The sequence below is a fragment of the Monopterus albus genome, unplaced genomic scaffold, assembly GCF_001952655.1.
Source record: "Monopterus albus unplaced genomic scaffold, M_albus_1.0 scaffold6.1, whole genome shotgun sequence".
Taxonomy (NCBI): Eukaryota; Metazoa; Chordata; class Actinopteri; order Synbranchiformes; family Synbranchidae; genus Monopterus; species Monopterus albus.
In genome coordinates this window covers 1,934,024-1,958,817 of record NW_018127886.1, presented here as the reverse complement: position 1 = coordinate 1,958,817, position 24,794 = coordinate 1,934,024, and the positions used below count along the sequence as shown (strand labels likewise).

At 44.3% G+C, this 24,794-nt stretch overlaps 1 protein-coding gene across 4 annotated transcripts in view; it reads left to right on the top strand.

Moving 5' to 3' along the window:
* Positions 1-24,401, top strand: part of rarga (retinoic acid receptor gamma a) — a 39,930-nt gene extending 15,529 nt beyond the window's left edge. For 2 of the 4 annotated variants that reach the window (XM_020617868.1, XM_020617874.1), the window contains 7 exons: positions 20,442-20,590; positions 20,892-21,033; positions 22,110-22,273; positions 22,637-22,813; positions 23,127-23,331; positions 23,547-23,705; positions 23,946-24,401. In XM_020617868.1, coding sequence (XP_020473524.1) covers positions 20,442-20,590; positions 20,892-21,033; positions 22,110-22,273; positions 22,637-22,813; positions 23,127-23,331; positions 23,547-23,705; positions 23,946-24,310 — 1,361 coding nt within the window. In that variant the 3' untranslated portion in view covers positions 24,311-24,401. Of the gene's footprint in view, positions 1-7,725; positions 8,210-17,813; positions 18,251-20,441; positions 20,591-20,891; positions 21,034-22,109; positions 22,274-22,636; positions 22,814-23,126; positions 23,332-23,546; positions 23,706-23,945 lie in introns of those variants that run through there. The other 2 variants (XM_020617862.1, XM_020617879.1) reach the window with 2 other exon arrangements.
* The last annotated feature ends 393 nt before the right edge of the window (positions 24,402-24,794 follow it).

Here is a 24,794-nt window from a genome sequence, read left to right as displayed (position 1 = left end):
TTGACCAGTTTCAGGGCTCCGGACATTATTATTGTTAGAGAGGTAGCCTGAGTAACACCTACCTTTGCTGGGTGTGAATGCCGTGCCGACAGGTTGGAGTACCTCCCACGGCGGCAAACTGTTTTGGCACCAGAGTGTCTTTGGAAATACCTGTTTTGCACAGAGGTGGGAAGAGACAGGAGAGGGCGGGAGGGAGTAGACGGACTGTGTTTGCACATGTAGAGATAGTAGGCTTTTCTTCATACATGCTGCGTACATGCCAGAAGTGGACCCAGAAAACCTTCACGTCAATGTTCAAGTCATGTGTGAACAAGCTTCACTGGCCATGTGCTACAAAACTCCCATCTTTTTTCAGCCAAGTCTTTATAAATGTGCAAAGATGTTCATTCATCCACGAGAGGATCCACCGGCTCTCTGTGCAGTGTGTAGTGCATGGGGCTATCAGTTAATCCCTGTCATTATGGGAGTCCTTCAAACAAACAGTTGGAAGCCTGTTAAGGCCACTTACTATGTGATAACATTGCCACTGAGCCTTGAAACACCTCTCTAAGCTTTCACCAATCGGTGCCGGAGCCTTGGCCCCACAGCCTGCCACAGGGATGTTTTGAAAAGCTAGTAGGTCATTTCCTTCAGCTCACATGCTTGGACCAGAATCTGAAGTCCTTTGCTCTGCTCAGAGTTTTTATTCAGACTGTGATTTCTAGCTTTATGTTAAATGGTGTAAACAGAAAACTCACTAGAGACTCAGCTGTGAGACTTTAAGCTACATGAGATAAAATTAAAAGCATTGTATTAATAGAATGGAATGAATAACATGTTGAAACTTGTGTAAAAGCTGCCCGAGTCTGCTCAGCTGTGCCTCCAGTGGAAACAAGATGAACAGCTATTTATGTAAAGTGTGCAACAGGCCTGGCTTTATGCACCACACACAAATGCAAACACACACACGGACGCACATTAGTCTACTTTCTTCTAAGCATATATGATTACACTTGTTTTTCCACACACGCACCCACACACAAACCATTAAGTCAGTCAGGTTGGGAAAAGGACCAAAATGTTACAGCAAGAAAATAAATAAATAAATAAAAAATCATTGTTCAGAGTTACATAATTAAAACACTCATTGTATTCTTACACATACACACACATACTTGTACTTCTATCTCTCTGAGGACACTCATTGACATTGCTTTCCCTAGCCCCTTGCCCTAACCTTAACCATCAGACCTAAATGCCTAACCACAACCCTTCTCCTAACACCTAACCTGAACCTTAAAACCAAGTCTTAACCCTCAAAAAAGCTGCCAAAATGTCTCCACTCTCCAGCAAAAAATACTTTTTTTGGTCCTCACTATGTAGCAAGTACAAGAACACGCAAAAACAGACACACACACACACACAAGGAGGTCATGTTGGCTTAGGGAGCTTGGGGAGTTGCGTAAAGGAGCCATTTTGGTGGGAAGATTGTAAAAGTGAACTTTTAAATGGAGGAGAGGGACAGCAGAGAAGGATGTCGACTAGTGGAATAGAGTCAAGGTGGTGAAGCAGAGCACAGACAGCATATTGTACCACTTTATTTATTTTCATAAAGGTTGAAGTGCTGGATTTCAGCCCAGCCTTGTTGGAGGTCAGTAGGTATGTGGTTGACAGTCAAAGTGTGGATTTTTCTGGGTGCATGTGTGCTGTGTGTTTCTATGGGTATACTGTATTTTTGAGTGAAGTGAGGGAGGGAGATGCCTTCCTTACAGACACAGGGAGACAAAACTCACTTTTCAAATTTCATCTTCTCTGTGTGCTCTTTAAAACCTATGATGTTACCTCCCTTTTGGAAATGTGAAAGACCCTCAGTGTTCAAAGCCTATGTATCTCTGGCTTCTGTCAGTCTCAGTGGCATTTATTCATTTCTTTTTGTTTTATTGAAAGTGCACAAGAAATAGACTGAGCCTGGGATGAAAACATAGCAAATTACATTTGAGAATGTTAAGAAAGAACCTCAGGAATGACAGACATACAGAAATCTGGAACCCTTTTCAGACATGCATTGGAACCCTGAAATTATCCAGACATTACCCAGAGGAGCTCTATGTGAGAACACAAATGTCTGAGTCGGTCGATCCAGACCTTAAGTGGACTTGACCCATCCATCTGCCTAGTACAATGTCCACATATGATCTGAGAGAGCCTAAGTGAGCCTGTGTGAGAATACAGCGGTGTATAGTCGGGAGTATTTACATAGAGCTAGTGGGCATGTTGATGACATTCTATCATGTGACCAGCACGAAACCAGAAGAACACAAACATCTGATGGTGAGGCAAAACGCTCATTTCCAATGAACACACCAACAAAAAATGTAACTGGAGACACGACAAGCATTAAGAGCCAGCATCAGAATCATCAGACAAATTTAAGGAAAAGCAAAACACTCCGTTGTTTAGGACCAAATTACAATCTGGCTACATGACTGCATCATGTCCTACCTCCTGTGCGCTCTACCCAGGTGCTCCCCCTTGCATAAACCAAAGAGAGTATTTTTACTAGGTGAGACTGTGACTGACACGGAGTGTCTCCTGTTGTGTGCTACATGTGTGAAAGCGCAACTCTCGCCAAAGTCCAGACCTGATTCTGCGAACACAGCCCAGAGTTCATGTGAGATAATGGTTTAGGATTGTAGTCCATGTGCAATCCACTGTTGATAATTCAATTAAAAATTAGAAGAGGATAATAATAATAATATGACAGATGACCATATCAAAGACAGAAATAGGAAGTTCCAGTGCAGGAGAAAAGATTTATCATTTATATTAGATGTAACTGAATACATATCATTATTATTATCATCCCTCATCTCAGCTTTTATATGATCACCATCCCACACTGTGTTGTCATACTGTCCGAGCACATCTTGTAACACCATCCAAGAAATCAGTCTCAGATAATTTCTGGCAGTAGTATAGAAGAAAACATCAGGTTACGTATCTATGTTCAGCAGCCAAATGTAATCTTCAGCAACCATTGTAAACATCAGTTCAAGAAGCACCAGTTATGACAAGAAACCAGTGCTAGCAGTGCTTAGTTTTGAGCTTGGCATTACAATGTTATGAGTGTGAAAAATCCATCAGAAAAAAAAAATCCCCCAAAAAACAGAGCTTTACAGGCATCTGCTTGTTGGCATCTCTGCTCCACTGCCAATGATCTACATAGCAAATTTATAATGCTGGGACTGACCCATTTGTATGTGATGACAGCATGTGTAGTGCTGTTTGGCTGCGTCCTTGATCTATCAGTGAGTCTGGAGCTTCATCTGCTTTAATAAACAGCTCTGCATCGTCTGACTTCCCTTCTTTCATCTTCCTAGGTGACCACTTGCCTCAAGATGACAGCTCTCTGAGGCAATCCACTCCCCTCACATTGCTCCTTTTCCTTTTAACCAGCACTGGCCATGATTCAATAGATGAAGTCAAAAATAGACGGAAAGGGCCACTCTGTTTTTCCCAGACAATTTAAGTGCTCAGTGAAGATGTTTTTGTAAAATTTAGTGGAGTATCTGCTTCTCTGATGATCCCCATGTAAACCCTATGTGCTAATTCACTCTTGAGTGCCTTTTATTTCTTCTCTCCCTCCTCATTTGCTCTGTCTCCTCCACCGTCACCTTGGATTTTCTCTTGTTATACCTTTCTGCAAGTTGGAGCCAATTTGCCCAAAGTGCTGGAAACCTTCTGAAACTTCAGTATGGTTTTTGTGTATGTCGAATATCAGCAAAGGTTTCTGGTAAAGGAGAGGCCAAGAGTTATACAGTACAGTTCTGCCTGTGCACTTCTGATGTGATGACAGATGAAGATAAAGAGGCTACTATTAAAAATAGGAGGTGTCTGTTTTCAGATGGGCCATAGTGGGCACGTGCAAAATGAAGAGCGGAAAATGGCGAGAAAGGAGGGATGGGCCCCTAGAAAGCGTGGGAGGGCACACAGGCACAGGGCAGGCCTATGAGAACAAGATGAGGGTTTTGTATATTTGGCTGAACAACTAAAAGATCTGTCTTTGTTTTCCCCTCACAAAACACACAAAATGTCCTGACAGTGCGGTTAGAGGGAGGGAGAAAGACGCAGGGTGAAAAAGACTTTCTGAAAGATGGCCAAGACTGATAGTGCTCTGAAAAGTGGCTCTGTAAGGCTTCTGGAGAGATTAACATGTGAACATGGTCACCACTGAGAAATAGGCTCTCTCATAAGTCATGCCTCATTTTCCCCACAACCCTCCTCAGTGACACACCAGGTATCTTCCAGAGATATATTGTGAGAGAGTGAGGCAGATGAGTGGATAAGATTACATGTCTTGTCAGACCTGAACATGTGTAAGACCTGTGGCTGGTGGAGTGGTTGATGGATGTGATGAACAGGAACGCCAGGACTGCACATAGCAACACACCATCACTTAAAGAAAATGTATTTTGGTGCACTGATCTTGTGTGTTGACACTCTCATACAAGAACATGTACACAGTCTATGTGTGTGTTTGAATTCTGAGGACCAAAACCTGTTAATATAATCACATTGTGATCGGTCCCCGCCATATAAATCACTGACATTTAGGGTGACAACTTTCCTTTAAGGTTAGGTTGATGTTAGGGTTTGGTTAAGATTATAGTAAGTCTTCAGGAAATGAATGTATGTCAATGTAAAGTCCCCTCAAAAACGGGAAAACAAGCATGTGTGTGCTGAGTGTGTGTGTATGTGTGTGTAACCTGAATCTGGCTGTTGTGTGAGGGCTCTCTGGACTGGTGTTCAGTCTCTCTATCATCACTGGCAATCTGTTTCAGCATGTCCACACACTGCACACATGCTCACATCAGCAATGGAAAAGCTCTGCATTCCTTTCAAAATCACCATGCTGCATTTAGCACATAGGCATTAGGAAGCAAGCTGCCTTTATTGCCTTGCACACCACCGTGTTGTTGACTGCTTGACTGGAACCCGAATGACTGTATACAGAGGAAGTGGCAACAATGTGGTGTATACGTCTTATCTGTAATTGGCATCAGAGTGTCAGACAGTAGTAAAACCTGGTTTTCTTGGGCTCTGGCCCACGTGGAACTATAAGCAGACCGGGACCAGCTGGCTTACAGTACTGTAGTGTCACTACCTACCAAATTGTATAGATAAAGAGATGAAGCGTCAGAAATCTAAAACCTTATCAGAGAAGAAACATTTAAACATTATGAATATGTGTTAAAATCTGTTCTAATCAGTGTAGTTAGACGTGATTGAAAGCAGCAGTCATACAAAATGCCCAGTGAGTTGGCAGCCAGTGAAAATGAAACCGTTCCAAAACCAGAAACAAAAGCAGAGAACTTTGTCAACTAAAACAAATCATGCAGTCAGGAGGGGAAAATGGCCATAGGGAACTTGATGAAATGGGGAGAGAGTATTTGCAGAAATGGAGGGGGGAAAAAGAATCAAGGAGAGTGATGGGGAGACTTGTGAGCTGGAGAGGAGGAGGGAGGGCAGGATAAGTTTGGGGGAAAGTTAGTGGCCCAGTGGGGGATTCTTCTAGAGTTCAATCTCTCTGGCCAGGGAAGGAAAAGGGGAGGAGGGAGGGTCTGGGTCAGCAGCAGTATAGAGTATGTGTAGATTAGATGTCTAAACTCACTCAGCAAAACCCTCTGAAGCGTTGGAAGACACACAGCTCACGGCGCTCCGTGCCAATAAGTGCAGAATCTGGGGTTACTGGTCTGAATTATAGTCTCAAATACAGTAAAAAGAAATGTCCAAACCAGAAGTGAGTCAGCTAGGGTCCATAAATCTCCAAAAACAAAAGAGCTTTAAATGTGAGCAAATTATATTATAAATCAATCGTGTTGCTTTTCACCCTGCCAAAAAAGCTGATGTCCCATACCATAGAACATTTGAACACCAGGGAATTAGCCAGGTTTTAGTTTCCAGGATGCTATATGAAACCAGCAGTGAGAAGAAAGACAGGAAGGAGACAAAAGACAAGTGTGAGAAGAATGCTCATAAAATGTGACTCAGGGCAGTGATGGTTTAGACTGAAAGGCATCTAGATTAAGATTGTGTTTAAATAACTGTATAAATAGGTGGAAAGGTGGAAAAAGAAAAGCGAGTCATTTATAATAACAACCGAGTTTAGCAGGACATCTTTGATAACAGTTTATGTCTCCTCGCCGTGATAAAGCTTCTCCTTTATGGCTGGATAGCAGTATGCAGAAACATGTCAAAACTACTGATGCTTTTTACTGTTTGATGCAACAAAAGAGCTGTTTTAAATATGTGTCTGTTTGGGGAAGTGTATGCAAAGAGTATAAGCCCATATGTGTGTGTGTGTTTGACTGTGTGTGCCAGCTTAAAAAAAATAAACAAAAAGGTCTCAACTGCTTTTTAGGTCAATAAACATTTTAATCGAAATCATTCAGAATAGCCTGAAACGTCAAAGCAGGGTTTCTTTCATAAGACAGGAAAAAGAGTGAAGTGTTAGACAGAAGAGGAGGAGGGAGGGAGGGCACTGTGTGTTTATGGAGAGTGTAGCCAGCAGCACAGATTGACAGGAAATGGTGTCTTTTTTGCCTTCTGGGCTGTACCACTTGTACTGGTCTGACAGGGGGAGACGAATGTACATGGCACACACACACTAACACTATTCTATTATCATATATCTCCCATTGTATCAGGCTGTTTGCTTTAGCCCAGCCAGAGTCTGTCTTCTGAGCAACAGTTAGGATCAGTGACAGGCTTTCTGATTGACCGCAGACCGCCTATTGATTTCCTTTGAATTACCGTCATTGTGAGAGAACTGCTCTGTTTTGAATTGATTTGTTTTTACACAGAACAACCTATGTTAAAGATGCCCAAATGTGGAAGGGAGAATTCTATAGCGTGACCGCAATGAAACGGTCTAGTGATCATTAGGTTACAACTGGCTTTTTCATTCAAATTTGTTCACCACATCTGTATCCTGGCATTTCTCTGTATGAAAATGTAGCTCAGAAATTAATCACAAGCAAGGTCAAGTAAACCTGTGAGAAGTGTGTTCTGCATGTGGTGTGTTTGTGTATTGGGGGGTATCTGTGTAAGAGCGCTGTGGGGATTGAGCAAGGCAGCCCTCGTTCATCACTGTGAAGGCACTTCCGGTGGGAGAGAGAAAGAGCTGCCCATCCTCTGTTCCCTCAAACATGACAGACAGAGAGGAGGGAGGGATTCATCCTGGCATCTGGTATCTGGGTTCAACCACAGCACATGTTTCCTCTATCTGTCTTTCTCTCTCTTTCTCACACACACACATACCCACCCGACCAGTGGCCAGACTTTAATATGGTTATGATTAGAGACGGGGGCTCAGAGAAGGGAGGGGACGGGGCTCATATTTACTGCAGGAGTATTGGGGGAGGTGCGATGTAAAGACAGAGACAGAGATCAGATCTGAATAGAACCTGATGCGAAGGGGGCTGAAATATGAAACACAGGAGCAGTATGTACAAAAAGCACGAGAGAAGACTGGGAATAAAGTTTTGTTCTCTAACCAGATCAGTTCTTCCTCCAGTACAGGCTCTGCTGGCCGGCCCCCTCTGCTCCCTTTCCCTCTTTTCTCCCCTCTCCTGGGTCCCTCTCTTGATCCCTCCCTCTATGGCATTCTCTCTCTCTCTCTCCACCCCCTCTCAGAGCGTCATGCCGAGGCAGTTGGTTCGCTCCGCCGTGTCTGGGGCTCAGCTAGAGCTGTGAGAGGCTGTTACTTAGGTCTGTTACAGCAGACAGGGAGCAGCTAACCCACGGGCAGGGGGGGAGTAGCGAGTCAGAGTCACGCTTAGCTCAGCTCAGCCAGGCAGGAACCAGTTCTGCATTCCAGCTGACAGTGAAAGAGGGAAACTCCATCATCGGCAGGAAAGGACAGCAGAGAGAGTGACAGTGGGAGATAAGTAAAAGGAAGGCTAGCTGTTGCTGCTGTTTGTTGTTGTCACTGCTCCAGTGTGTGACGTGAGCGGTGGAAGCAGGGCAGGACGCAGACAGGACTGAGGGCTTGTGATTTTTGCTGAAGGCAGGTGGGGGGGTGCCATGTATGACTGTATGGAGGCTCTGGGAATGGGCCCCCGTCAGCTTTATGATGTCACCAGCCGCAGCACATGTATGCTGCGGAAGGCAAGCCCCTTCTTTGCGGGTTTGGACCCCTTCGCTTGGACAGGCAGTACCAGCGTTCAGTGTAAGTGGCATCCTGTTTGGATTTCTTGCATGACACAATCATGTTTCTCTCTCTGGTTACTGGGCTGCTGTCAGGGGCTACCGAGCAGCACAGGAAAAGAGTGGGACAGTCTCCTTCCTTTCCTCTTCTCTCCTCTCCTGCCCACCTCACAGCCCACAGCCAATCTGAGCTGCTCAGCCATCTGAAAGAAACTCTGCTATGATATTATATGCACTGTGTGTCTCTGTGTTTATGTACTTGTGTGTGTGTGTGTGTGTGTGTGTTTTGTTTGAGTCCATGAAGTCAAGTCTCAGCAACACTGTGAGCCACCTGAGGTTTGACCTTGTCAGGTGCTATATATTATAAACAAGAATGTTCATGGATGAAATAAAGAGGAAAAGAGTTGGTGAGTGATAGGAGGAGAAAACACAGAGGCTCTGTTTAGTTTATCTTCCATTCATCTTGTTGGTTTGACACTAGAAGTTTGGTTTTTCTGATATATTTCTCATGAAATGATAAGACTCTTTAATAATACAGTTGTTAAATGTTTTGTGTATCTCACTGCAGTCCTCATAGGTCAGAGGTTTATTTATGCTTTTGGACAATAGATGGATAATACTATTCCTCTCGAGCCAAACAGTCATAAATTAATAAGTAGATGAATTATTTAAAGGATAAATGTGTGAATAAATTAGAAATGTGAAATGCACGCATGGTCCTGAGAAAGCCGAGGGATATGCTGGTTAGCTTTTTTCTTGCTCTTTGTCAATTTCTCATTTTTCCCTCACCCTCCTTCTGCTTCTGACTTCAGACTCTAACAACAGGCCTGTCTCTGGATGGACAAAACCGGGATCCTTTTCCATACACTTCCAGGGGGCCGCTACTGCTGTGAGAGAGCGTGTGAGAGTGAGAAAGCAGTGGGGGTGTGTATGCATGGTATAGTGGGAGGGCTAAGCCTGAAATGACAGTGGAAAACCAATCAAGAATACAAGAAGAGATGGAGCAGAGGGAGAAACGGCTTAACTGTGTTCTTGTTTTTGGGAATTTTTGGAATTTGGTTGAATTTTTTGTGTTTGTGTGTGTGTCTTTTTCTATTAGTTCATTTTTTGTTCTTTTTTACTGCCTCTCAGGGGGAGTCATCTGTCTTCATTAATCGTGAAGACACCAGCATTTCAGTGGCTGTCATGCACACTGGCTGAGCTTTAATGAAGACAGATGCCCTGTCAATGGAGGCCGAGGCCAGGGGGACTACGAGCCCAGCTTGCTCTGCTTAGCTAGGGCAGCCCTGATGATAACAAGATGAGATTGTTTATTTAATCAATCAGGCCTTTATGGCCTCTCTTTTAACCCATTCACACATGCACATATTTAAAAATCAGGCCTCCAGATACCAGAAGTACATTTTTCTTTTGGGTCTTTGTTCCAGAAAATCAAAGAGATAAAAAAGTCCTGAGAAGGGGCCCCGAGGGTAAAGGGATCTGAGTCTCGCAGAGCAGAGCAAAGTGGAGGCTGGTGTACTGTTTCAAGCCCTCTCTGCCCAATAACCTTTGTAAACAAGGCTGTCCTCTCCCCACACAAGAAGCCATAATGCCTCTCTTTACCGAAGCAGTTGCTGCTCATTGTCCTCATCAGTGTGGCTGATGAATTGATGTTTGAGTCTGATATCTCATTAAGCCAGCCCAGCTGCACAACAGAGGGACCTGTCTGGCCCCTAATGCCACACTCACACAAACACACACTCTGCACACCAGAATAACCAGTAAGTTCGTAAAGAGAGTCACCTGGTCCTGGCATGATACTCAGCAATGAATTACTATGGTCATATTGTGGTGTTGTTGTTTTGTTTTGTTTTTTTTGTGGGAAAAAATATCAAAATGTAAAATGTAGGCTTTCAGATGCATTTTACAAAAATGTTGAATCTATCAGAATGTCTTTGATCATTTATGGAAATGCAATGAAAAAATGTTTGAGGCTTTAAATCGCCCACAAAATGAGTATATCCTGTTGTCCTGACAGTAAATCTCCTGCAGTGATAAGTGTCACTGTTGTTGGCTGTTAGCCGGGGACAGTTGGAGGGCTTAGAAGTATGTGGTCAGTTTTCCTGTTTTTTGTTCACCAGTGGGAGACCTCAATGTCAGAGGTTAGTCAGAGGCTATGGCCTGGCCAATGTCAGATCTACACCATGTGTGGCGGCCTTGTCAGCTTGCTGAAAAGGAGACTCTTTCAACCAGTTTGGCTTGTGTAATGCTCTTAAGTGCCTTATGCCACAGAGCTGGAACTGCATCTGAGCAGCTCTGCACGTAAGGTTAATGGACACTGATTTAGTCATACATCAATGAGAACTGAATTAGTCAACTGCCAGGGAAACCATTTGAGAGAGCCTATGCAGACCAATTCCCTCTCTGTCAATGTTCATTTGCTAAGAAGAATGAGACAATTACGTTTAGCAGTTCTCCAGGGTCAGAAGGAGGGGAAGTGCGTTTTTCTCACCAGAACACACTCGTAGCTCGATCTGTTCGAACACTGTTCGGACATTCATTTTGATGCTTGCAAGTGATACAAGAGACTGACATGGCGGTAACAGGTTGCTCCAGTAATCATTCACTATGTGTGCAATCACACACATACACGTGTGTACACATGCCGTTTTGTTTTCTTTTAATGTGCTGTTCCAATGTGAACTGAAGAGCTAATTGAAATGGGGGTATAGCTCGGCAGCAGTGGCAGAGAAATAAGAGCTTCCTGTGACCGCTGGCACATTCTGGCCCCGATCATTTTCTCCCTGATGGAAGTCCGCAGTTATTTCATTATAATTACAAAAGATTCAATTAAAAGATTAGAATGCCTGAGGGGGGCAGGACTGGGAATAGATAGTGGTATCTTGGTTAGCCGGGTGGTATTTGTGTGTGTGTGTGTGTGTGTGTGTGTGTTTGTGAGAGAGAGAGAGAGAACGAAGAAGACTCACAGTACCATGGTTGCAATTCTAATGAGGACTTGTCAGTGCAGTTATATGTACATATAAACCTTGTTGAGCTTTTTATGATAATATCAAATGAATGTGCTAAAGTTAAAAGGCTTAAGCAGCCATCTGCTCCAAGGTCAGTGGGTTGTAATTGATATGGCCGAGGGAAAAACTTTTACTTCTGTCTGAAAACAATTATGCCATTGCAACTGTATGAGCTGTTTAAAGTAGAAAATCAGTACAAAGTGAAATGTACAAAACACTGAAGCACGGGATTAATCTTGTTCTTCTGTGATTCCAAACCGTAATAAAAAAAGCACCTAATTTTAGAGTGCAGATAGTCGATAGCCCCTATTTCCCCAAGTTGCCCAATGGAGAAAGGTGCATTACTACAGTATGTGTCTATAAGGGCAGGTGTTCGTATGCACACCGCTGTGGCAAATATGTCTGCATAGGAAAAGTTATAGTTGTTGACAAATACTCAATATACATAAACACTTGAGATGTATTTATGTAATTATAGTGTGTTCTAAACTATTTAACAGTTTAAAGAATGCTTATATGCTAAACCGCTCCATTTTGCAGAGGCTACAACAGCTACAGTGATCTTTTTTATTCATACATATGCTGTGCAGTGACTATACATTGAATCCAGACCCATTATATCACATATTCACTGCATTATTACATTCCATCAAAAAATGAAAACTAAAACAGTTTTGTAGCATGAAGCTACTTTATTTTCATTATCAGAACTACTGGTGTGCAGTATGATACAAACCTTGCTACCAGATCCGTGTCAGCCCTACAGTAATGGCTGAGCTCATTAATAGGCTGTGCCGGCTATAAATAAACAGATTCAGCTCCAGTGTTTATTTAAAAGTTTTTTTATTTTCCAAAAGCCCACTTTAATGTGTGGGTTGGATTATGCTTAAATAAGCGTGCTGACGTGTGCTTGCTTGTGTGCAGTCCAAATGTTAATTCCTATATGTCAGTGTAGTGTATGTACTGTAGTGTTTACTTGCCTGTTTGGCTGGCGCTGGGCACCCAGACTGCTGTGTCAAATCCAGAGACAGGAGACAGTGTGCCAGGCTGGATTCCTCAGGCCTGTGGTGGAATCCAGCTCTGCTCTACTAGCAGCTTATAGACCCTCAGCAGCGTCAGTCACACCACTGTAAATAAATCTCCTCAACCACCATGTGGAGGCTGAATTTGTCACCTCAGACTGGATGTTTGTCTTTTCCTGTCCATCTTAGTTACATTTGTAGCAGCATTTCACAAAAGTGGTTTTACTCTGAAACATTACGAGGAATACTGTCAGGGATTCAACAAGACAGAACAGGCTGCTATGAGGCAAGTGGGCCAACAGTTTGCCCATTTATCAACATTAACTGAGTATAAAATGCAGACTTTTTTAAGTTCTTTCTCAGTAGTTTGCTGGTCACAGAGGTATTATTGCTGCCCACCCTAACACCCATGTCTGGCTGCTGCTATTGTAGCTGTTTACTGAGAACAGCTCTTTGCCTGCCAAGCACATTTTCCATTGTACAAAGGTGTGGGCAAGTTTGTGTGTATATGGAGTCCTTGGCATTTATGTGTGCACGCTATACTTGCGCGTGCACCTGTGAGAGTTTATTTAACTGGTGAGTATGGGATGTGCTGTTGCACATGCGTGTTTGTGGATGGTATATATATAAGAGTGTGTGTCAGCTCGGAGCCATGTGCGAGCTGGTGTGAAGAGAACCGTTCTGTTACCACTGTGTTATTGACTGACGGCTTGGCTCGAGCGTTGCTAGGGGCTGTTTGTTATGAGAAGCAAAGGGATCGCCAAGCCAGAACTAGAAACCCAGATGAGCCCAACTGTTCTACCTCTGTGTGTGTGTGTGTGTGTGTGTGTGTGTGTGTGTGAATGGACTGTGTTTACGCAGTGACAGTGTTTGGCAGGGAGTAGTGGGCGGCTGGTGTAGTACAGCTATTATCTGGGCTCAGGGGTGGAGAGTGATGGAACAGAGTTGGCTGAGGGAGGGAATTGGGGAGGGAGAAGGGGCAGGAGGCCTGCTGGTGTTGTTTTCATTAGGACATTAGTCAAATTCTGCCAATGTGTTAATGTGCAACTGCAATGACTACTTTTCTAGACATAGTTAATTTGTATATACTGTGCTTGCATTTCATTTGTATGTGTATAAATGTGCATTTCCGTGTGTGTATATTGCCTGTGTGGACACTGAGGGTGAACAGGTGTGTGTAAGGGTTAGGTGTTAGGGGCTGTGTGACATATCTGCCTACCCAACGGACTTTTTGCTGGGGAAACATGAATGCCAGTGATGACTTTCACAGATGCTTCTCTGCATATGTGTGTGTGTGTGTTTCTTTTTTACTCGCCAACTTTGTTTACATGCGCACATGAAACCAGGTTATCGGGAGAAATCAGGTTAAGGCAGGAAACAGGAGACTATGTTCACATCTTGAAAGCTTTACATGCAGCCTGCCAGTAATCAGATTTCTCTCCAGAATACTGTCGTATTATTGAACCAAGACATGCAAGCACACTCACTTTGTGTGTATATTGTTTCAGTTGACTCTGAATCTGACACAAGAGGTCCTTTCCTCACTTACACACCTGGCACACATTCATGAGCAGGCAGGAAAAAAGCATATGCTCTTCAGTGGCTACAAACAAGTTGAGAATCTTTCCATGTGTTCACTATAGCATGGTTTGTGATTGAACTAGAGCCTGCTGTAGTTGTTCTGTCAGTAGGCCTGGATTTATCAGCTCCTGCTCCACTGTTTGAGCACTTCACATTTGCCAGAAAACACTAAGAGAAATTCAGACAGACAGTTAGACAGGAAGTGTTCCAGCAAAGGAGTCGGGGGCTGCTTGGGATGATTTATGCCATGCTCAGGAATGCTGAATGTGTTCAGGGTACACTGCTCTTATGGGAACTGACTGAATGGGCCTTATTTCCTTTCACCGTGATGCAACTTATTCTCTGAACGGTAATAGTCAAAACATCAAAATGTGACATTATTGCCCCATATTAATTTCACATGGAACTTCCAACAGAGGCAGAGGAGGGGGAGGAGGAGGAAATGAATCACTGTTGTGCCCCAGTCTGAATATTCTGTCAGTGCCCTATCAGCCTCCTCTGAGATGCAGAGTTGGGCAACCTGCTGGCAGTTGGTTGCCAAGCAAAAGTGAAAAACTCATATGCATCATTGCTCCACTGAACAACTCATAGCAGAAGTTTCTCAGGGTGAGTTCAGCATGTGATATGACTCTGAGTGTTGATGCCCGTTTACAGGTACTTTGTTCTCATGTAGCAAATCACCTCATAGTTGAGGACTATCACTCAGACATCAGGAAGCCACAGTCATTTTCTGGCTGCTCTTTCACTGTTGATCTGTCTTTCTTTCTATCTTTGGTTTAGTTTCTCTCAAAGTGATACTTTTAAAGTCCTTTATATACACAGAAATTTATAGCTGCAAAAGAAAATCTGGAAAAGATGTCTATGACTACATGATTTTGTAAAAGGCTTGCTAAGGACTTGGAAAAAAGTAAGAGGAACTACTTTTTTTAGTTTGTGCATATGCTTGGGCTTTTACATGTTGAGTGGGAATGAGCTGCGTACTACTACTTGTGGGTGTGCTTGTTCCTTCCAATAAGACGTTTGTGCTTGTACGCTTTGGTCTACGGTGCTTCCCCAGTGAGCTGGAGTGAATACTACTGTTGTTGTTTACATTATCCTCCTTTCCCCTCACTTCCTCTGACTGAGTGGGGCTGCAGCCACCACTGGGCTACTTCTACTTTTGTAGGTTTCTATTGTTGAGGGGAGGAAGCAATAGCAATTGAACAAGCAGTATTGGCCGTGCCAGAGACGGGCAGGTGAGAGCCAGGGCTACAGATGGTGAGAGGAAGTCTGGGAGGACGAGAAACAACCTGAGGATCAAAGACTCAAGTTTTCCCTCGATGACTCTCCACTCCTCACCTTGCTTGTCTGCCTGCCTTCACTGTTTCTGCTTCCTCTCCTGCTACTGAGTTGTCCTGTCTTCTTGACGTGTGCAGGATTGCCAGGTTTGGGTTCATGCTCCAGTCACTGGAGGAGAGTTGTGTTACTCTCTGTCTTCTGGTGGACAGATGAAGAGTCAGCTGGAGCTCACTGCAGGGATGAAGGGGCACATTTTCCACAAATTTGCACTTGACTGTCTGCTCCCCCCCCCTAAAATCCATCATTGAAATTATGTTTCCTTTAATTTTACCTCTTTTTAAATACCTCCTTCCTCAGGTTGTTCACAAGGGCATTTGAAGGCCACTTTTTTTGCTGGGTTCATGTGGGACAGGCAGCTTGGTGGGCATGTTTGTCTGTTTGAAGCCAACTTGTGTGTTTCTTGACAGGGTTGTGTGGTATGGGATGGGGGGGGGCTTGCTGCCAAATGTTGGCTTGGCTGACTCCATCAAGATAATATCAAAAGGCCCTTTATGAGGTGCTGTAAAGAAGAAAGGGTGTTTTGAGAGCACCACCAGACTGCAAGGGTAATTCAACTTTATAAAATGTGCCCTGAGGATACAGGCTTATCCCACCTGCTGCCTTTCCTGCTCTGCTCTGTTTGTATGCTTTCTTTGGGGGGGAGCTATAGAGGAAGAAGTGTGAAGTGTGTTAGTGCCATGTCACATTGTGTCACTCTCAAAGGTCCAGAGTTTTGTCTGTGGTGCTCCTAACGGCTGTAAAACACAAGACGTTCTACTCTACATATACATCTGGTCTTAGATCATATGTGTGTGTCATATATTTATACATCTCCGTTGTTCTCTGTGTTTCATGACTTTCTGCTGGTTCTGACAAAAAGGTGTAAAATCCTGGAGGGGTGTATGTCTGTTAATGTCTTCTTTCTCACTCTTCCTGGCCAGCTTGGTGTGTTTTTATCACTCTAACCTGAGCCACCTCCCCATCAGCAACCTAGTTTTAAGGCAGCATCGCAGGGGCTCTTTACAGGTGTGTGTGTGTGTGTGTGTGTGTATGTCCGTAGGAGCCCAGGTAATGAGCTTTCTGACAGTTGTTGAAAGCTTTTGCTACTGCTCAGCACCTTTAATGAAAGCACCCCCTCCTTGTCAACACACATGCACATTCCTTCCTCCCAGCCTCCTGGTTTTTGACTTCTCTACCATATAAACTATTTCTTTCTCAGTTGCAGGCAGGTTATGTTGTGAGTGCTTGTGTAACTCACACAACACAGACTTGATAGACCTCCTACTTGAAAGCTCACAGGTGACTCAAGTGTGTGCAACAGAACTTGAATAGAGCAGCAGCATTATTCCACCTCTGGGAAATGAGAGCACATTTAAGAAGGTATAGCAGTGAGGGACATAGAGAAATGGCTCCAAAAACAGTGACGAAGATCCTCTGGAAAGACTTGTACCAAAAAGAGGAAGGAAACAAGCCTGTTGTGTAGGAGACCTTGTAGCAGAAGCCTCAGAGGGATGGCAGGAAGATGTGGGCAGAGAATCAGAGAGAATGAGAGTGAAACATACTGGCATCACTGACAAGGGTGTGGTACTTTCTCTTCCTCTTTCATGAAGCCCGGTTCCTCATGGAAACCTTTCATTGTGTTGATGGTCACCCAGTAGCCTCTGCCATGGTGTAGAGGGCCAAGGACACCCTCGAAGGCCCCACCTAGCGTGCCAGCAAGTTTTCCAGCTCACTGTTCACCATCCTCATTCAATCTGCTCCCCTTCTGCCACTACTGTCTGCCCAGTACCCGCCTCTCTTTTCACAGTGAGCCCTACTGTGTGCCCCTCTCTCACATAACGCATCCAAGTCTCACAGACTCTTTCACTGCTCATTGCATTTGACAAGAAGACGCAAGCCTCACGGGCTGTTTAGAAATGGAGACAAAGATGCTGCGTGCCTGTGCTTGCAGTTTAATAGGAACAGAAAAAAAAAAACAGCACAATGAGTTGCACACACAGAGGAGGATATTTAATGGCGAACTCTAGAGCTCAATGGGCACTGTTATGAATAATCCAGTATTTCCAAATCAAACTGAGGCTGCAGCAGTGGACAGAGTCGCTGACCTGAGTCACACACACACAACTGACTTATACACTGAATGAACACTTACTGTACAAATATATCTGTGCCACTTGCACATGTACTGTAGGTGCACTGTCCTCACATAGAAGCAGTCTGCACATTGTGCTCTCACGTGCCAAGACTAGAATTTTGGAACAGCATCCCACTGAAGGTTCAATCACACCAACAAGTCATGTTGACAAAAGCTGCAGGCCCATTGTGAAAGAACGCTGTGCTTGTCACCCTACCAGAATGTCATATGCAGCTCAGTTAAAAGGAGTGTGTTGCAACACAAAACACAAGCTGCATAGTCATACCTTTGCTCACATACATTAGAAACACTCCCCTTTCCAGCTGATTGAACAGCTGGCAGCTTCAGTGTGTTACCAAAAGGTCCCTTGCTTTCCTATATTATCCCTATCCTGTTCTCTCCTTTTCTCTCACATTTTATCTGGTACACCAAAAGAGATGTCGATTGGCCCAGTTGACGTGACCTAGGATTTCATGTAATTGACCTAGTTGAAGTCAGCTTCAGCTAAACAGCTATTTCTGTCATGTGCAGTTACATTTCACAACTAATCAGGTTATGGAGAATGGTGCACTGCACATCCTACTGACGCTGAAGCACTTTAGGGTAATCTAGGAGGGGTGGATCATTGTGTGTGCTTGCTAGTTTTACCTAGTGAATGTTGTCCTCCTCTGTGGGTGTGTAGTTTGTAGCTGCTGAATAGTATCTCTGTGTGTATGTGACCAAGGGATTAGGCCTGATCAGTGCAGCTGGGCCACTTGTGCACAGAGAGCACCAAGAGAAGGGATTAGGGAGTAAACTCACACTTAGCAGGAAGCGAACAGTGGCAACTGATAACTCAACTATCCCTCCTTCTTGCCTGTCTCATCCTTTTCTCCTCCCCCAACAACAGCAGCCACCCACCTATCCCACTCTCCTCATCTCATCAGTCCATCATCGGCTCACAGGCCTCGGCTGGCAGATTGTGATGCAAATGGTGCCCCAGGCCTCAGAGCGCTGATAAGGTGGGCCTCTCATTTCACAGAGCTTTGTTTTCTAAACAGTGATGAGCTGAGTTGAGGAGACTGGGGGAAAGGGGGCTCAGAGTGGCTGCCTGAATGGGCCTTCTCACTGTGGCACCCTGGGGTAAGTGGTGGGGGGGATTTGGATGGAGCAGGCTGAATAAGGGAGGCGGGTACAGGAGTCATGTTCTCTGGCAGGAATCAGGTTCAACGTGTTGATGAAGCCTGATGTATTTTCTCTCTCACTGCTGCCCGAGGTTTCTCCAGGAAGGCCTTCCTGTCTTTGGCCTGCTTTCTTTCTCTATTTAGATGCTGCCAGTCATTACTTGACGCCACATATGGTTTGTCCTTTCCTAAGGGACTGTCTGCGCTCAGTCTGGAGCCTCATTTGCTGCTGTTATTATTGCATAAACACAGAGGTTCATGGCATGTTCAGAGGGTTTCTACTCCCCCATTGACCCTGCTGCTTTGTTACATTCTGGCAAAAGAGATTTCAGAAACATTCAGCGGGTATAAACCTCAGGTTTTAGATTGATTTGCACATTTGGATTTGAGATTGCTTTTAAAACTAATGGAAAACATCTTTCCCTCCAGCAAAGTAAAACTTTCAAAGGAGGAATTTGAATGTGGATTCTGAATCATCAAATATAAAAATCCATATGAAAAACAGATGTTTGAGCAGCAGGCAACAAATGAAAAATGTCTGCCATATTTCTGTTGCCATCATTAATGAGGTAGTAGCTGGCCGGTCACAGCAGCTGTAGTAATGGTCAGCTTGGTCTTGAACAGCGCTTTCCCTCAGAAGTAACCACGTCCTCTTCTCCCACTTTCCCCCTTAGCTCCTTTCTCTGTTTTTTTTTTCTTTAAATCAAATTCCTCTTTTTATGTCCCCCTTTTTCTTCTTTTTGAAGTCTCCCCTCTCTTGTAAAAAGCCAAGCTGGTGGGTTTTGCCTCAGCCTTGGGTGTGAGAGGCAGGAGGAGGGGAGGCTGTAGGTTAAGTTTAGGCACTCCCTCTCTGCTTTCCATTGAAGGTGCTGGGGGAGGCGGGGGCAGTAAAAGTTAGAATTTTAGAGCCTCTCTGTTTTTTTTTGTTTTTTTTACAGGCTGGAAACTACAGCTGGCGGATTGAATAGCTGCCCAAGGTGACTGAGTCCCAATAAAGCATAGGTCAGCGGGGCTGGGGCCTCCAGTCCAGCCATGGGACTGCCTTTATAGGCCACCTTACGAGCCTAGGCTTCCATTAAAACCTGGCAGGGCTGCACTGAGGAATTTAGGACCAAGAAACAAGAGAGAAATAGGGTTTGTGTTTTAGGAGAGTGGTGAGATGCAGAATTGGGGTGTTGAATTTTCAGGGTGACCAAGGGTGAAAGTTAAAAAAAGTACTCTTAGATAAAGGGGAAACATGAGTCTGTGCTTTTGTGCAGGCTAGTATGTGTGTTGAGAGTTTGGTCCTTTGTGTGTTCACACTTAAACTTCCAAAAGAGTGTATATGGGTTGCACTTTGGGATATAGTGAAGTGTAAAGCACCATCAGAAGTAAGTGACTAGAGATAGTGCTGATGTCACAGTTGTGTCCCAGTTTGAAAAGTAGGAGACTTTTATGCAACCTTTGCATGCATGTGTGATTGACATGTGTCTACACTGTACGTGCAAGATGTTGTCATGAGCTGTTGTTGTCTGTGGAATGAGAACGAGCCAGTTTTGACTCCCATTGTGTTACCTGTCCTTGTCAGAGAACCTGTCAGTCAATGGCTGTGTTGCTTACAGCTGTAAAAACTGTTTTGTCTTTGCTGTCACACAGTCATCCATCACATAAATAATAATCTCCCCAAATATACACCTGAATGCTGCCACTTAGGATGATAATTGGTGCCAGGAAATAAAAACTGATGCCGCCGTCCGCTATTCTTCCTTCTCAATCATATGTTATTTTATCCTATAGAAAGACATGCTTAAAAATATGTCCCAGTTCACCTCCGGGCCATGCATTTACCAACTCAGTATCTCTTACTTCACAAATCATGTGGAAAAGAAGCGGAAATGTCAGCTGTCACATCGTTGATTACATTTGACTGTCCACATCTGCTACATGTATTGGCATGTGCCCATGTGACATTTGCACATTGAACAGTAGCTGAAGGACAAAGATGTGTGATAAATCATATGGTCATGTGCTCTATCCTTTTTTTTCACAGCGGTGGAGACCCAGAGCACCAGCTCAGAGGAGATGGTACCCAATTCTCCATCTCCACCTCCCCCACCTCGTGTCTACAAGCCCTGCTTTGTGTGCCAGGACAAGTCCTCAGGGTACCACTATGGGGTCAGCTCCTGTGAGGGCTGCAAGGTGAGAAGAACCTGTGAGAGCCTTTCAGGCTCTGCTTTCGTCAGATTTAATCCATACATCCATAAAATATTTGGTTCAAGAGATAGTTAACTGCCTTTGCTTAAGCCTTGAAAACTTCTGCAATATGGGTAGAAATTTAAAATGTTAGTTTGTTTCACTTCTCTGTTCTGGATTCAAAGAGATACTAGAAGGCTAAGTATGAACGGGAAACTGTTAAATGTCATATCCTTGATTTGATGACTTGAATCTCTCTCTCTCAATCGCCCTCTACCCTTTTGTCTCTTGTTTTCTTATACTGCAGGGTTTCTTCCGCCGCAGTATCCAGAAGAACATGGTGTACACCTGCCACCGAGACAAGAACTGTCAGATTAACAAGGTCACACGCAACCGCTGCCAGTACTGCAGGCTGCAGAAGTGCTTTGAGGTCGGCATGTCCAAGGAAGGTGAGACCTCCAGGACTGGAGTCCCAAGAGATAGAAAGACCCACTTCCAAAACAAAGCTATTCACTCACTAACACACAGAAGTGAGTGTCTAGACACACACAGGGCTTCAGATTGTGCCCTCACGTTATTTCAGCCACAGATCAAGATGCAGTACAATACACCTAGGTGCCTTTGATACACTGGCAAACATGTTAATATTTTAATTCTACTTTGCTCAGATCTGATTGTTGTTTTAGCACTAAATAAAAGATTACATAGTGTGAACTCAATGATCTGTTAATGTTCACTTGAGAATGTGGGAAACTGTGCAGCAGAGAGACAGAAGCAGATGATGGGGTGGTGATCAGGGCGAGGCTGGGCACTGTACCAATCATATGACTAATTGTTTTGCAAAATGATTCTGACTTCCTCTTTCACCACCAAACCTCGCCCTTCTGGCCCTGCAGAGAAACTGTTTTCATTCATGAAGACAGCAGAGCAGAAAACAACTTTAAACAAGGCTAAAGGCAGCAGGACTCACACTGTTTGCCGAATCAAAGACAGTTTTCTCTGCAATGTGTGGGCAGCTGTGTCTAGGTGGCACTTGCTTGCCCCTCTGTAGAGCCCGTGGGACATGTATGTGGGTGTAATGTTTGTGTGGGATGTGTGTTAAAACCGGGATCACATTGTACCTCTGCTATTACTGGATATCCTGAGAGGAAGGAAAGTATGGGAGGAGGGTGGAGAGTGGAGGACTTGCTCATGTACACCGGTCAAGTGGATGGAGGGAAGTACAAGGAAGAGAGCAGATGATAAGAAAAAGATACCCAGTTTTCGTGACATGCTAAAGCAAATATGTTACTCTCAATAGCAACCTGAGCTGCTATTGAGTTCTGGTTTCCACTGCTTTCTAAGATGTCCTTGGCAGTGGTAAAAGATACTGAACACGAGCGCTACAGATGTTTTCACATGTGATCACACAGACACAGGAACGTTCTGTAGCTGATTTCTAAAACTGCACAAGGGAAGATTTTTGTACAAAGCAGTGAAAAATACCTCTACTAACCCCCTTGTTTTCTTGTTGTTCTTCACGTAGCGGTGCGTAATGACAGAAACAAGAAGAAGAAGGATGTGAAGGAGGAGGTGGTGCTTCCAGAAAGCTATGAGCTAAGTGGAGAGCTAGAGGAGTTGGTCAATAAAGTTAGTAAAGCTCACCAAGAAACCTTCCCGTCACTTTGCCAGTTGGGCAAATACACCACCGTAAGTCTCTCTCTCTCTCTCTCTCTCACACACACACACAAACTTGCAATGCTGGTCACTCATACCGTGTGTGGCAACATTCTCCATGCTGTGCTGTCACAGAGGGTTCCTAAATTGCATGCAAAATACGTAAAATCAGCGTAGCTTTCCGGACATAGTGGTGACTTAACCTGTTCAGTTCCCCATTAAGGTGTCCGTGTGGCTTCTGAATAACCGATGCAACATGTAAATGGAATTTTTTTCTTTATTGTTGTAAAGTGGAAATGTGTTGTGTAACTCGGACAAACATGCATGATGCAAACAGGGTTGTGCACCACCTCTATTACATCATGCTGAACTGTGGGTGTTTTTATGTTTGTTCAGAATTCCAGCTCTGACCATCGTGTCCAGCTGGATCTGGGACTGTGGGACAAGTTCAGTGAGCTCTCCACCAAATGCATCATCAAGATTGTGGAATTTGCCAAGCGGCTGCCGGGTTTCACCACCCTCACCATTGCTGACCAGATCACTCTCCTTAAATCGGCCTGTCTGGACATACTGGTGAGGAACCATTGTATTTATTGTTTCCCTTCTGTCCTCTTCACTTAACTGATAAATTGATGACTGGAAGAAAAAGCAGCTCAATCTGAGATGAGGGAATATTGGCATCTGCTGGTGAAAAGTGTTAGTGCAGGAAGCTTAGCCCAAATAACAAAGAGTAGGCTTGGTGTTAGTTAAACACAAATAGCCTGATGAGCTGATGCCTATCTGTACAGCTACTGCAGATATTTTTGTGCTGTAGAAAAGGTGTTAACAGCCTCATATCATATTTTGCTCATGCTTACGAAGTTTCCCTCCTTTTTTTGCTCACAAGATACTGAGGATCTGTACACGCTACACGCCAGAACAGGACACTATGACCTTCTCAGATGGCCTGACTCTGAATCGGACTCAGATGCACAATGCTGGCTTTGGACCGCTCACAGACCTGGTGTTTGCCTTTGCAGGCCAGCTTCTACCACTGGGGATGGACGATACAGAAACAGGCCTCCTCAGCGCCATCTGCCTCATCTGTGGAGGTACTGCAATGTGCACAAACTGTGTAGTAAATCTGTATTTTTATCAATTATGTCAGTGTTTTGATAAGATTAGTAATGCAAAGAAAAATCACTAAATATTTTCGTATGTAAATTTATTTCAAACAATAATGAAACATTTTGCAATTCTTTAACTCATTCCCTACAATTTAGGTAAATAATATAATAAATTGTGTGCTGTCTGCATTCCTCTTCAGACCGTATGGATCTAGAAGAGCCCCAAAAAGTAGATAAGCTGCAAGAGCCTCTGCTTGAGGCTCTTAAGATCTACGCCCGCCGCCGCCGCCCCAACAAACCCCACATGTTCCCTCGTATGTTGATGAAGATCACTGACCTCAGGGGCATCAGCACCAAGGGTCAGTATGAAGAGAATAATTCTAATAGAAGCCTGATTATGAAAAGGCCTGGCTGCTTTCATAGCCACGTTATAACACACAGGGCTTTTCCCACAAACATACAAAATAAGACCCTGAACCTCCACTAGTTTTAGTCTTCTGGCGTTTCATTTGTGCTCTCTATGAGGCAGGGAAGCAGTTTTTAAACATGACATTCGTGACATACTAATTATCTACTGTAACTATGTTTTCTTTTTCCAGGTGCAGAGAGAGCCATCACTTTGAAGATGGAGATTCCAGGGCCAATGCCTCCTTTGATCAGGGAGATGCTTGAGAATCCAGAGGCCTTCGATGACCAAACAGAATGCAACGAGAGCCTGCCGCCTCCACCGCCGCCGCCACCTCCACCTCCAGCCCTGGTGCTAAAGCAGGAGGCCGAGGATGAGGATGACAGCTGGGCTACAGAAAACGGCAGCGAGCCGTCGCCAGAGGAGGAAGACGAGGATGACGATGACGATGTGGGAGATGAAGAGCGAGACAGGGGCTCAGACAGCGATGGGGAGCCGTGGGAGGGTTTGGATGCCATAGATGGGTCGAGGAAAGGCCTTGCTGGGAGGGTGCAGTGAAGACAGCATTTCATACATATAGTACACACACACACACACACACACACACACACACACACACAAAGCACATCCTCACTCACTCTCCCACCTCAACAGAATGCTGGCCTTCCTTTCCTCTCTCTCTCTCCTTACTGCACATCAGTGTGTCCTCTACAGCGGAGCACAGCAGAGCCTTATCTGTACAGACACTTTGAACTCAGGCCACATGGTCCATGACAAGTGAACTACAGGAAATAAAGGAGAGATGACATAAATCATAAGAACTCCTGGCACAGCTGAGAGGGAAGTCAATGTGACAAAAAGAACATAAACCTCTTTGAGAAAGCTACATGTTTCTTCTTTCTACTCTTGTTGTTTATATCTAAATACGCAAACAGCAAAACCAGACACCAGAACTGAGCAGTCGATTCTGATGGATTACACCAAGCACATTTCTCAAAAGAAAACAAGAGTACAGGGCAAAACCAAATTCTTTTTGCGGTTA